General features: G+C 46.6%; 1 protein-coding gene across 1 annotated transcript; it reads left to right on the top strand.

Moving 5' to 3' along the window:
• The first annotated feature begins 3,811 nt into the window (after positions 1-3,811).
• On the top strand, positions 3,812-12,681 carry LOC144603040 (zinc-binding protein A33-like). Its single transcript, XM_078416170.1, has 6 exons — positions 3,812-4,222; positions 4,315-4,410; positions 4,878-5,111; positions 9,811-9,833; positions 9,932-10,050; positions 11,853-12,681. The coding sequence occupies exons 1-6, from the start codon at positions 3,812-3,814 to the stop codon at positions 12,383-12,385; spliced, it is 1,416 nt and encodes a 471-aa protein (XP_078272296.1). The 3' UTR covers positions 12,386-12,681.
• Positions 12,682-13,871: the final 1,190 nt, after the last annotated feature.

Here is a 13,871-nt window from a genome sequence, read left to right as displayed (position 1 = left end):
GGAAAATCGGAAGTGTCAATATTACAGTATAGCAAAGGGGTTTACAGAGGCATGAGGCAGGAGCTGGCCAGAATTGACTGGAAGGAGGCCCTCGCAGGGAAGACAGTGGAACAGCAATGGCAGGTATTCCTGGGAATAATGCAGAAGTTGCAGGATCAATTTATCCCAAAGAGGAGGAAAGATTCCAAGGGGAGTAAGAGACACCCGTGGCTGACAAGGGAAGTCAAGGACAGCATAAAAATAAAAGAGCAGAAGTACAACAAAGCAAAGAAGAGTGGGAAGCCAAAGGATTGGGACTCTTTTAAAGAGCAACAGAAGATGACTAAGAAGGCAATACAGGGAGAAAAGATGAGGTACGAGGGTAAACTAGCCAATAATACAAAGGAGGATAGTAAAAGCTTTTTTAAGTATGTAAAGAGGAAAAAAATAGTCAAGGCAAATGTGGGTCCCTTGAAGACAGAAGCGGGGAAATTTATTATGGGAAACAAGGAAATGGCAGACGAGTTGAACCGGTACTTTGGATCTGTCTTCACTAAGGAAGATACAAGCAATCTCCCAGATGTTCTAGTGGGCAGAGATCCAAGGGTGACGGAGGAACTGAAGGAAATCCACATTAGGCAGGTAATGGTGTTGGGTAGACTGATGGGACTGAAGGCTGATAAATCCCCAGGGCCTGATGGTCTGCATCCCAGAGTACTTAAGGAGATGGCGCTAGAAATTGTGGATGCATTGGTGATCATTTTCCAATGTTCTATAGATTCAGGATCAGTTCCTGTGGATTGGAGGGTAGCTAATGTTGTCCCACTTTTTAAGAAAGGAGGGAGAGAGAAAACGGGAAATTATAGACCAGTTAGTCTGACATCAGTGGTGGGGAAGATGCCGGAGTCAATTATAAAAGACGAAATTGCGGAGCATTTGGATAGTAGTAACAGGATTGTTCTGAGTCAGCATGGATTTACGAAGGGGAAATCATGCTTGACTAATCTTCTGGAATTCTTTGAGGATGTAACCAGGAAAATTGACAGGGGAGAGCAGGTGGATGTGGTGTACCTTGACTTTCAGAAAGCATTTGACAAGGTTCCACATAGGAGATTATGCCACCGGGCGGCACGGTGGCGCAGCGGTAGAGTTGCTGCTTTACAGCGAATGCAGCACCGGAGACTCAGGTTCGATCCTGTCTACGGGTGCTGTACTGTAAGGAGTTTGTACGTTCTCCCCGTGACCTGCGTGGGTTTTCTCCGAGATCTTCGGTTTCCTCCCACACTCCAAAGACGTACGGGTATGTAGGTTAATTGACTGGGTAAATGTAAAAATTGTCCCTAAAATTGTCCCTAGTGTGTGTAGTGTTAATGTGCGGGGATCGCTGGGCGGCGCGGACTTGGTGGGCCGAAAAGGCCTGTTTCCGCGCTGTATCTGAAATATGAAAAAATATGAAAAATATGAAAAGATTAGTGGGCAAAATTAGAGCACATGGTATTGGAGGTAGGGTACTGACATGGGAAGAAAATTGGTTGACAGAGTGGGGATAAATGGGTCCCTTTGAGAATGGCAGGCAGTAACTAGTGGGGTACCGCAAGGCTCGGTGCTGGGACCGCAACTATTTACAATATACATTAATGACTTGGATGAAGGGATTAAAAGTACCATTAGCAAATTTGCAGATGATACAAAGCTGGGTGGTAGTGTGAACTGTGAGGAAGATGCTATGAGGTTGCAGGGTGACTTGGACAGGTTATGTTAGTGGGCGGATGCATGGCAGATGCAGTTTAATGTGGATAAGTGTGAGGTTATCCACTTTGGTGGTAAGAAAAGGAAGGCAGAGTATTATCTGAATGGTGTCAAGTTAGGAAGAGGGGACGTACAACGTGATCTGGGTGTCTTAGTGCATCAGTCACTGAAAGGAAGCATGCAGGTACAGCAGGCAGTGAAGAAAGCCAATGGAATGTTGGCCTTCATAACAAGAGGAGTTGAGTATAGGAGCAAAGAGGTCCTTCTGCAGTTGAACAGGGCCCTAGTGAGACCGCATCTGGAGTACTGTGTGCAGTTTTGGTCTCCAAATTTGAGGAAGGATATTCTTGCTATTGAGGGCGTGCAGCGTAGGTTTACTAGGTTAATTCCCGGAATGGCGGGACTATCATATGTTGAAAGATTGGAGCGACTAGGCTTGTATACACTGGAATTTAGAAGGATGAGAGGAGATCTTGTCAAAACGTATAAGATTATTAAGGGGTTGGACACGTTTTGGCAGGAAACATGTTCCCAATGTTTGGGGAGTCCAGAACAAGGGGCCACAGTTTAAGAATAAGGGGTAGGCCATTTAGAACTGAGATGAGGAAAAACTTTTTCAGTCAGAAAGTTGTGAATCTGTGGAATTCTCTGCCTCAGAAGGCAGTGGAGGCCAATTCTCTGAATGCATTCAAGAGAGAGCTGGATAGAGCTCTTAAGGATAGCGGAGTCAGGGGGTATGGGGAGAAGGCAGGAACGGGGTACTGATTGAGAATGATCAGCCATGATCACATTGAATGGCGGCGCTGGCTCGAAGGGCCGAATGGCCTCCTCCTGCACCGATTGTCTATTGTCTATATATCTGTGCAGGAGAAGGCAATATGGCCCTTCGAGCCAGCACCGCAATTCATTGTAATCATAGCTGATCATCCACAATCAGTAACCTGTGCCTGCATTCTCCCCATATCCCTTGATTCCACCAGCCTCTAGAGCTCTATCTAAATCTTTTTTAAATTCATCCAATGAATTGGCCTCCACTATCTTCTGTGGCAGAGAATTCCACAAATTCACAACTCTCTGGGTGAAAAAGTTCCTTCTCACCTCAGTTTTAAATGGCCTCCCCTTTATTCTTAGACTGTGGCCCCTGGTTCTGTACTCCCCCAACGTAGGGAACATTTTTTCTGTATCGAGATTATCCAGTAGGAGGTAGTTGGGCAGGGACTATTACAACGTTAACGAAGTAGTTGGACAGATACATGGATAGGGCAGGTTTGGAGGGATATGGGCCAAACGCGGGCACGGCAGGTCGGTTGAAGAACCCAATGGTTGTGGGGGAGGAGCTGGGAATGGGAGCTATAATGAACCTGTCGGTTTAGTTGATGGCCACATCGAACTAGATCAGTCCCTTCAGCCCACATTAGACTACGCAATGCCTCTCCCTTATGTGCCTCTACCCCCACTCCAGCAGCGCGTTCCAGGCACCCACCACCCTGTGTAATAAAACATGACCCGCACATCTCCTAGAAACTTGCCCCCACTGAGCTAAAATCCATGTCGTCCCGTCAGAGCCGAGAAGGAAGGGGGGCGGCGCGGGGGCGGCGGGACCTGGTTCGCCGCTGCGGGGAAATATAGACTGTTCCATAAACATCCCGCAACTTTGGTGGCCCCAGAAACGTGGCGACTCTCTCTGTACTGCCTGGGGGAGGTCTGTATTTTACCGGATTTCATGCAAAAGCAAAGCATTTCACGGTCCCTTGGTTCATGTGACGATAGAGTATAATTGGCTCATTGAGTTGAATTCAAGTTTGCACATGAGACTGTGAAATGAAATAACAGTGTTTGCTGTGGATATAATATCATTGTGCAGCCTAATATAATGATCAATTCACGATGGGAAACACTGATGTATTTAGTTTAAGGGAATGAAATTTACCCGCAGCTTGTTGCATATAACATCCACTTGCTGGTCAGGGCTGTGATTGACGGGGCTGAGCTCCGCCTCCCCACAGCCGTGCCCCGATACTGCAAGGATTCAGCAGCTGCGCGAAAGGGAACGCGTTTTGAACCAGGAAGTGGCGGAGTTCAAATGGCTTCGAAAGATCAGGTCGAGAGTTTAACGGAGGAGATAGTTTGTCCCATCTGCCTGGATTTCTTCACCGATCCGGTTATACTGGAGTGCGGGCACAACTTCTGCCGCTCCTGTATCACACAGAGTTGGGACAGGGAGGGGAGAAACTCCTGCCCGGAATGTAGAGAGGTGTTTACAGACCGCACCCTCAGGGTGAATCGGGCCTTGGCGAGACTGGCTGAGAAAGCTCGAACACTGAGCCTGAATCTCAAAGAGAAGGAAAGTAAACCTCACTGCGGGGAACATCAGGAAGAACTGAAGCTGTTTTGTGAAACTGACAAGAAGCTGATCTGTGTGGTTTGTGCAGCTGGGCGGGAACACAAGTCTCACAGCTTTGCGCTGATCGCAGAAGCTGCAGAATTCTACAAGGTAAAGCAAATCAATGTTGATCTTATCATTGTTTAATTCCTTTTTTTAATTGTCTAACACTTTTATTCTCTGATTTTCAAACACAATCCCAGGATCAGGTTAAAGTTTCCATCCAGTCTCTCACAAAAAGGAAATCCGAGATCGTGCGAATGGAGCAGCAACAGAAACAGAAGATTTCTGGAGTTCTGGTGAGGCTTTCCAGTTTCGATTTCCTGACCTCGTGTAGATTTGATTCCCGTGATGCGTGTAGTGCTGCTGTCTCCTAGTTCTGGTGACGGGGTTCGATCCTGACCTCGGGCGCTGCCCGTGTGGTTCACGCCTTCACCCTGTGACCGTGTCGGATTCCTTCCACGTCCCCAATACATGCTGGTTCAAAGGTCAATCGGCGACTGTAAATTATCCCTATGAAAGTGTGTGGTGGGCGGATGAGTGGGAATTAAAGGGCACGTGAAAAGGAATAGGCAGCAGGTAATTGTATTGGGGGTAGAGGATTGATGGGTTATAAGATTCCCGTCACGATATATCAGAAACATTTAGACAAAGAATTGAACTGCCAAAGCAAATAAAAAAATGCACAGGACAAATGTCACCGTCAAAGTCGTGAGGAAACACAATCAGTGACATTATATACTAAACTTCACCTTTCATTTCACAGGAACAGTCACACAACCTTCAGTCTAAGATCACATCCCAGTTTGCTGAACTGCACCAGATTCTCACTGAGAAAGAGCAGCGTGTGCAGGCTGATATCCGGGAGGAAGAGAAGCAGATTCTAAATGCAATGGAGAAAAATCTTCGAGAAATTGAAGAGAATTTAAATTCCATTCAGGAGGAACTCTGTAAGTTGCAGCAGCAGATGGATCAAAAGGACAGTGTGGTGTTTCTGAAGGTGAGGGGTTACACTACAGTCTGGTGAAGTGAAAGTGCAGTCACAAAATGGTGGGGGATATTTCTGAAATAAATGCTGCATTCACCAGTAAATGTTTCATCTGTTCCAGTTGTTGTTGTTCCCAAACTAATTGGCCTCCGGCATAATCTATGGGATCTCAGGACAGCCTGGCCGGAATGTAGAGAGGTGTTTGTATTCTGTAGAGCTCAAAACTACGACGGCTGATTCTACAATGCCATTAGTTTCAATATAATTATGGAGAAGGTCAAATCTGGACCAAGGGTTGAGATTTTGGACTGGAGAAAGGCTAATTTTGAGGAGATGAGAAAGGATTTAAAAGGAGTGAAATGGAACTTTTTGTTTTATGAAAAGGATATAATAGAGAAATGGAGGATATTTAAAAGTGAAATTTTGAGAGTACAGAGTCTTTATGTCCCTATTCGGTGGAAAGGAAAGAATAATAATTTGAAAGAGCCGTGGTTTTCCAGGGAAATTGGACACTTGGTTTGGAAAAAGAGGGAGATATACAATAAATATAAGCGGCAGGGAGTAAATGAGGTTCTTGAGGAATATAAAGAATGTAAAAGGAATCTTAAGAAGGAAATTAGAAAAGCGAAAAAAAGATATGAGGCTGCTTTGGCAAGTAATGTAAAAGTAAACCCCAAGGGGTTCTACAGATATGTCAATAGCAAAAGGATAGCGAGGGATAAAATTGGTCCATTAGAGAGTCAGAGTGGACAGCTATGTGCTGAGCCGGAAGAAATGGGGGAGATATTAAACAATTTATTTTCTTCGGTATTCACCGAGGAGAAGGATATTGAATTATGTGAGGTAAGCGAAACAAGTAGAGTAGTGATGGAAATTATGAGGAGTAAAGAAGAGGAGGTACGGACACTTTTGAAAAATATAAAAGTGGATAAGTCTCCAGGTCCTGATAGGATATTCCCTAGGACATTGAGGGAAGTTAGTGCAGAAATAGCAGGGGCTATGACGGAAATATTTCAAACTTCATTAGAAACGGGGATGGTGCCGGAAGATTGGCGCATTGCGCATGTTGTGCCTTTGTTTAAAAAAGGTTCTAAAAGTAAACCTAGCAATTATAGACCTGTTAGTTTGACGTCTGTGGTGGGAAAATGAATGGAAAAGATACTTAGGGACAATATATATAATTACTTGGATAAACAAGGCCTGATTAGAAACAGTCAACATGGATTTGTGCCTGGAAGGTCATGTTTGACTAATCTTGAATTTTTTGAAGAGGTTACCTGGGAAATTGATAAGGGCAAGGCTGTGGATGTTGTCTATATGGACTTCAGTAAGGCATTTAACAAGGTTCCACATGGAAGGTTGATTAAGAAGGTTAAATCGTTGGGTATTAATAGTGAGGTTGCAAGATGGATTCAACAATGGCTGAATGGGAAATACCAGAGGGTAATGGTTGACAATTGTATGTCAGGTTGGAGGCCAGTGTCTAGAGGAGTACCCCAAGGATCTGTGTTGGGTCCACTGTTGTTTGTCATTTACATTAATGATCTGGATGATGGTGTGGCAAATTGGATTAGTAAATATGCAGATGATACTAAAATAGGTGGTGTAGTTCAAAGTCTACAGAGAGACTTGGGCCTTTTGGAAGGGTGGGCTGAAAGATGGCAGATGGAGTTTAATGCTGATAAGTGTGAGGTGCTGCATTTTGGTAGGACAAATCAAAATAGGACGTACAGGGTACATGGTAGGGAATTGAGGAATGCAGTGGAACAGAGGGATCTGGGAATAACTGTGCATTGTTCCCTGAAGGTGGAATCTCATGTGGATAGGGTGGTGAAGAAGGCGTTTGGTATGCTTGCCTTTATAAATCAGAGCATCGAGTTGGGATGTAATGTTAAAATTGTACAGGGCATTGGTGAGGCCGAATCTGGAGTATGGTGTGCAGTTCTGGCCGCCAAATTATAGGAAGGATGTCGACAAAATGGAGAGGGTACAGAGGAGATTTACTAGAATGTTGACTGGGTTTCAGCACTTAAGCTACAGAGAGAGATTGAGCAGGTTGGGTCTTTATTCTTTGGAGCGTAGAAGGTTGAGGGGGGACTTGATAGAGGTTTTTTAAATTTTGAGAGGGACGGACAGAGTTGACGTGGGTAGGCTTTTCCCTTTGAGAGTGGGGAAGATTCCAACAAGGGGACATAGCTTCAGAATTGAGGGACAAAAGTTTAGGGGTAACATGAGGGGTAACTTCTTTACTCAGAGGGTGGTGGCTGTATGGAATGGGCTTCCGGTGGAAGTGGTGGAGGCAGGCTCGATTTTATTATTTAAGAGTAAATTGGATAGGTATATGGATAAGGGGGGATTAGAGGGTTATGGTCTGAGTGCAGGTAGATGAGACTAGGTCAGGGAGAGTGGTCGGCGTGGACTGGTAGGGGCGAACGGGCCTGTTTCCGTGCTGTAGTTGTTACATGGTTATATGGTTATATCTGATCCTAAGGAACACGAATGAACAGAGGGCAGTAAATCTCTGGGATTCTCCAACCCACAGACTCTGAGAGGTTTAACTTGTTAGATGTATTTATACCAGAGGAAGATACATTTTTGAAAATTTGGGGAACTGAAATCAAAGGGAATGGGACAAAGCGGAGGCGTTCAGTCCTGGGCTAGATCAGCCATGACCACATTGTGGGGATTAACATTGAAATCTAGTCCGTGGCGCACACATCAGATTGATCATCTATATCAATAGACAATAGGTGCAGGAGGAGGCCATTCGGCCCTTCGAGCCAGGACCGCCATTCAATGTGAGTATAGGAGCAAAGAGGTCCTTCTACAGTTGTACCGGGCCCTGGTGAGACCGCACCTGGAGTACTGTGTGCAGTTTTGGTCTCCAAATTTGAGGAAGGATATTCTTGCTATTGAGGGCGTGCAGCGTAGGTTCACTAGGTTAATTCCCGGAATGGCGGGACTGTCGTATGTGGAAAGGCTGGAGCAATTAGGCTTGTATACACTGGAATTTAGAAGGATGAGGGGGGAACTTATTGAAACATATAAGATAATTAGGGGATTGGACACATTAAAGGCAGGAAACATGTTCCCAATGTTGGGGGAGTCCAGAACAAGGGGCCACAGTTTAAGAATAAGGGGTAGGCCATTTAGAACGGAGATGAGGAAGAACTTTTTCAGTCAGAGAGTGGTGAAGGTGTGGAATTCTCTGCCTCAGAAGGCAGTGGAGGCCAGTTCGTTGGATGCTTTCAAGAGAGAGCTGGATAGAGCTCTTAAGGATAGCGGAGTGAGGGGGTATAGGGAGAAGGCAGGAACGGGGTACTGATTGAGAGTGATCAGCCATGATCGCATTGAATGGCGGTGCTGGCTCGAAGGGCTGAATGGCCTACTCCTGCACCTATTGTCTATTGATCATGGCTGATCATTCTCAATCAGTACCCCGTTCCTGCCTTCTCCCCATATTCCCCTGACTCCGCTATCCTTAAGTGCTCCATCTAGCTCTCTCTTGAATGCATTCAGAGAATTGGCATCCACTGCCTTCTGAGGCAGAGAATTCCACAGATTCACAACTCTCTGGCCTACCCATTATTCTTAAACTGTGGCCCCTTGTTCTGGACTCCGCCAACATTGGGAACATGTTTCCTGCCTGTAACATGTCCAACCCCTTAATAATCTTATACGTTTCAATAAGATCTCCTCTCATCCTTCTAAATTCCAGTGTATACAAGCCTAGTCGCTCCAGTCTTTCAACATATGATAATCCCGCCATTCCGGGAATTAACCTAGTAAACCTACGTTGCACGCCCTCAATAGCAAGAATATCCTTCCTCAAATTTGGAGACCAAAACTGCACACAGTACTCCAGGTGCGGTCTCACTAGGGCCCTGTACAATTGCAGAAGGACCTCTTTGCTCCTATACTCAACTCCTTTTGTTATGAAGGCCAACATTCCATTGGCTATCTTCACTGCCTGCTGTACCTGCATGCTTCCTTTCAGTGACAGATGCACTAGGACACCCAAATCTTGTTGTACGTCCCCTGTTCCTAACTTGACACCATCAGCAGTGGGTGGTCACCTTGGGGGAATTTGCTCTGTTTGTTTTACCCTCCTTTGTTCACCAAGAAAGACATCCCATTCTACATCATAGACCATTCGGCCCATCCTATCCAGTCAAGATTTCTGCTCCACTCAACATCCCTCCCATCTACTCACCACACCCGGTAACAATACCTTGAATACCAGGAGTGCTCACGTATTTATCCTGCTTGCCCTTAAATTATCTCTGCTGTTGGCTTCAGTCCCTCCAATGCAAGTGAGGTCCATGTTCTCATGACTGCATTCCTTTCAGTATTTATTGAAGACCACGTTATATTTCAGCATTGATTTTTGCTCTCCCATCGATTAGAGATATTTCATCCCCCCCATTTAAATCCATCGCTAAACTTAAATTCTATCTTATCATTCCTGACATCTTCTCCAGATTAAATCTCACGACCTGCCCAGTCTTTGCATTGAGCTCCACCCTCCTTGTGCTTTTCCACATCGTTCTACATCTATAAGGCAATATCAGCTTTCTATCTGCATGGCAGCGGCAATAAAAGTTGGGAAATGGATATTATCAGAGGGTTGTAGAAATGTGGAGAAATTCCCGCTGTCAGGATGAGGACGGAACATCTCAGTCAATTGAGATTTGTGTTTTATTTCTTTCAGGAGGAAGCCGGTCGCAAGCGAAGGTAGGACATGCTCTTTGATGGAAACATTATAAGTTATTGTGGAACAACTCAAAACATTTCTGATGCTCAGTTGATAAACAGCTGTTAAATATTCGCAGGGTTCGTGATGAAGCCAAACCACTATCGGTGGTAGACGTTGCCTTGCCAATTGAAAAGTTTCATTGCCCTGTTTCATTGAACACAGCATTTAAACAAACATCTGATGACTTCAAGCAAGGTAAAGCTTATACCTTTTCCATTGTTCTTGTTCCTGACACCTTTAAGTAATAGGTGTACGAAGGAACTGCAGACGCGTGTTTAAACCGAAGGAAGGCACAAAATTCTGGAATAACTCAGTGAGACAGGCAGCATCACTGTAGAGAAGGTAAGGGTGACTTTTCGGGTCGAGACTCTTCTTCAGTCTGAAGAAGGGTCTCGAACTAAAACATCACACATTCCTTCTCTCCAGAGATGCTGCTTGTCCCTCTGAGTTACTCCAGCATTTTGTGTCTACCTTCAATTGTGTCTATCTTTAAGTAATACTTAGATGCAAAGATTAATGGTATTTTGGACTGAAGGGAAATTGAAGATTTGATCTCCCACCAAGCTCATCTGCTGGGAACCATCACAGAGTCAGAGAGCTTTGTAGCACAGCAACAGGCCCTTTGACTCGACTCGACCATGCCAACCAAGCTAGCCCCACTTGCCTGAGTCTGGCTCATATCCTTACAAGTCTACCTTATCCACGTATCTACCCAATTCTCTGTGAACTGTTGTAATTGTTCCTTCCTCGACCACTTCCTCTCAGATCGTTCCACATCTACACTACCCACCAACTGAAAAACCTGCTCCTCAGGTCCTTTTTATTGTTTCCACTCTCATCTTAAACTGATGCGCTCGAAGTTTAGACTCTCCGACCTTGGGTAAAGTATTGTGGCTAATCACCTTATCTGTGCATCTTATACACATCCATAATGTCACTCTGACAGGCTCCGATGAAAAAATATCCCAGTCTGAATAGTCTGTTCCAGGAATGAGTAGATTAACCTATGATGAGCGTTTGTCGGCATTGGGCCTGTACTCGCTGGAGTTTAGAAGAATGAGGGGGGGACCTCATTGAAAAATACAGAATAGAGAAAGGCTTGGATAGAATGGACGTGGAGAGGATGTTTCCATTAGTGAGAGAGTCTAGGACTGGAGGACATAGCCTCAGAATTAAAGGATGTTCTTATCGGAAGGAGATGAGGGGAAATGTTTTTAATCAGAGGGTGGTGAATTTGTGGAATTCATTGCCTCAGGTGGCTGTGGAGGCCAAGTCGGTGGATATTTTTAAGGCAGAGACAACTGGATTCTTGATTAGTACAGGTGTCAGAGGTTATGGGGAGAAAGCAGGAGAATGGGGTTAGGAGGGAGAGATAGATCAGCCATGATTGAATGGTGGAGTAGACTTGATGGGCAGAATGGCATAATTCTAATACTTTCACTTATGACATTATGACATTCTGACTGTCCAACTTCACCTGATAACACAGCCCTTCAGACCTGATGATGTAAATCCTTTTGCACCCACTCCAGTTGACTAACAAACCCACCCTTCCCTCTGTCACAAACAACAGGGGAGCAGGTAATCTGGCCCCTCATGTCTACCCCCTTTCACTGTGATCATGACGACCCCACCACACACCTTTGCCTCCTCTAACCTCAATATCAACCTGCTCCGATCTGCCTCCATATCTGAATAGCCCGCTTCATTCCCCCATCCCCACCGCAATCTCCCAATCCTCCTCACTCTCCGCACTCGTCCTTCCCGTCCACCCTCCCCCACCTCACGAAATTCCCCTCTCCATCCCCGGATAAAAACTCCGGGAGAGATGTCTGTTGTCCACCCGATGTGGTTGTGGGTGAAACCCCGGGCAGGGTTTCAGTTGTCCGCCCGCCTGTGCCTGAGGCCGAGCGGCCTCTCCCCCGGTCCCGGGGCCGCGCTGCCCGAGTCTCCCCCCGACCCCCGGGGACTCTCTGATTCTCTGCTTCTCCCCCCAGTCTCCGTCACCCTGGACGTGGAAACAGCGCATGCGCAGCTCGAGGTGTCTGAGGATCGGAAGAGGGTGAGAGCGACCGGGACCCGGAGGAGTCTCCCTGACACCGGGAAGAGGTTTACACACTGGTGGTGTGTGCTGGGATCGGAGGGATTCACATCGGGGAGACATTACTGGGAGGTGGAGGTGGCGGGGAGTGAGGGCTGGAGTCTGGGAGTCGCCGCAGAGTCTGTGGAGAAGAAGAGAGAGATCACACTGACCCCGGAGAGTGGAGTCTGGAGCATCAGGTGGTGGGATGACAAGTTTGATGCAGTCACCTCCCCTCCATCCCGTCTCCCCGCCCGTCCCATCCCCGGGAGGGTGGGAGTTTATCTCAGTTACGAGTCCGGGACAGTTTCATTTTACGACGCGGACACCAAGTCCCATCTCCACACCTTCACTGGGAATAAATTCACGGAGAAACTTTATCCTTTCTTCTGGACTTGGCGTAAAGACCAGTGGCTGAGAATCTGCTCCGGTTCCGCTCCGGGTGTGTAAAAGGGTCGGGTCCCGGGACGGGCGTCAGGAGCGGGGCTCAGGGGCTGTGGGGCAGAAACCCGGTGGACAACAGGTCGGCGCTGAACGGCTCCCATTTAATCCCCAAATTCCGCGTCGTAAAAACCCCCAGTGAGCGCGGAAATAAAACCAGGGGGAATGTAAATGTGGGAAGAGAGAAATAAACAGCAAGTGGAATCAGAGCTGTCGATCCGTTCATTTTAACGCGTTAACCGCGTCCGGCAACGGAACAGAAATTACTTTTGTGAAAATATTTTTTAAATGTAATGGGATTGGACCCTTCTCGTCAAAAGTCGTTACGGTATTATTAACTCCGTTCAATGACTAGTTCAATGTTCATGTTACTTCAGTGATTTGGAAAATGTACACAACCATTGACACACACGACAAGCTAATTGAAAGATCGCGTTTATTTGAATGATGTGCATTGTTGCTTCCAATACTGTAATTGAAATAAACTCAAAATTACTTGGACTGTACAGATTGCTTTTGAATTCTTTTGAAATCTACTGAACGGGGAGACCGCAGTTTAGTTTGCTTCAGTTTAGATTGGAGATACAACGGCCCAGGAGCCGTTGGAGAGGAGGGAGCGACTGGTGCAGCGTCCGGGCGGTAAGTTTAAAAAGGAGCGCGAAGCCCTTGCTTACCAGAGGCCCAGGAGCCGTTCTGCAATGTTCCATTTGAAAAAGTAGCGCGGACGGGAGGGAGCAGCTGATTGATGGAAGCGTATTAGAGGAATCAGCTGATTGGGAGTAACCCCAGTTAAGGGGGAGTATGAGTGCCAGGGCAGTTTATTGTTCTGGGTGTCGGATGTGGGAAGTCTGGGAGTCTGATAGTCTTCCAGACATCCACATCTGCGCCAGGTGCGACGACACGGGGCTCCTAAGGGATCGTATTAGGAACCTGGAGCAGCAGCTTGATGACCTTCGTCTGGTCAGGGAGAGTGAGGAGGTTATAGAGAGGAGTTATAGAGAGGTGGTCACTCCAAGACCACGGGAGGTAGACAAGTGGGTCACGGTTAGGGGGGGGCAAGGCGCAGAGGCAGGGACTAGAGAGTACCCCAGTGGCTGTACCCCTTGGCAATAAATACTCCTGTTTAGGTACTGTTGGGGAGTACAGCCTACCTGGGGGCAGCGACGGCGCCCGGGCCTCTGGCACGGAGTCCGGCCCTGTTGCTCAGAAGGGTAGGGAAAGGAAGAGGAGAGCGATAGTGATAGGGGACTCTATAGTGAGGGGGTCAGATAGGCGATTCTGTGGACGCAGTCAGGAGACCCGGATGGTAGTTTGCCTTCCTGGTGCCAGGGTCCGGGATGTATCTGAACGTGTCCAAGATATCCTGAAAAGGGAGGGAGAGGAGCCAGAGGTCGTGGTACATATAGGTACCAACGATATAGGTAGGAAAAGGGAAGAGGGAAGAGGTCCTGAAAGGAGAATTTAGGGGGTTAGGAAGAGAGTTAAAGAAAAGGAC

This window comes from Rhinoraja longicauda, chromosome 19 (assembly GCF_053455715.1).
Source record: "Rhinoraja longicauda isolate Sanriku21f chromosome 19, sRhiLon1.1, whole genome shotgun sequence".
Classification (NCBI taxonomy): Eukaryota; Metazoa; Chordata; class Chondrichthyes; order Rajiformes; family Arhynchobatidae; genus Rhinoraja; species Rhinoraja longicauda.
The sequence above is the reverse complement of the archived record's forward strand: the minus strand, read 5'-3'. Positions and strand labels throughout refer to the sequence as shown.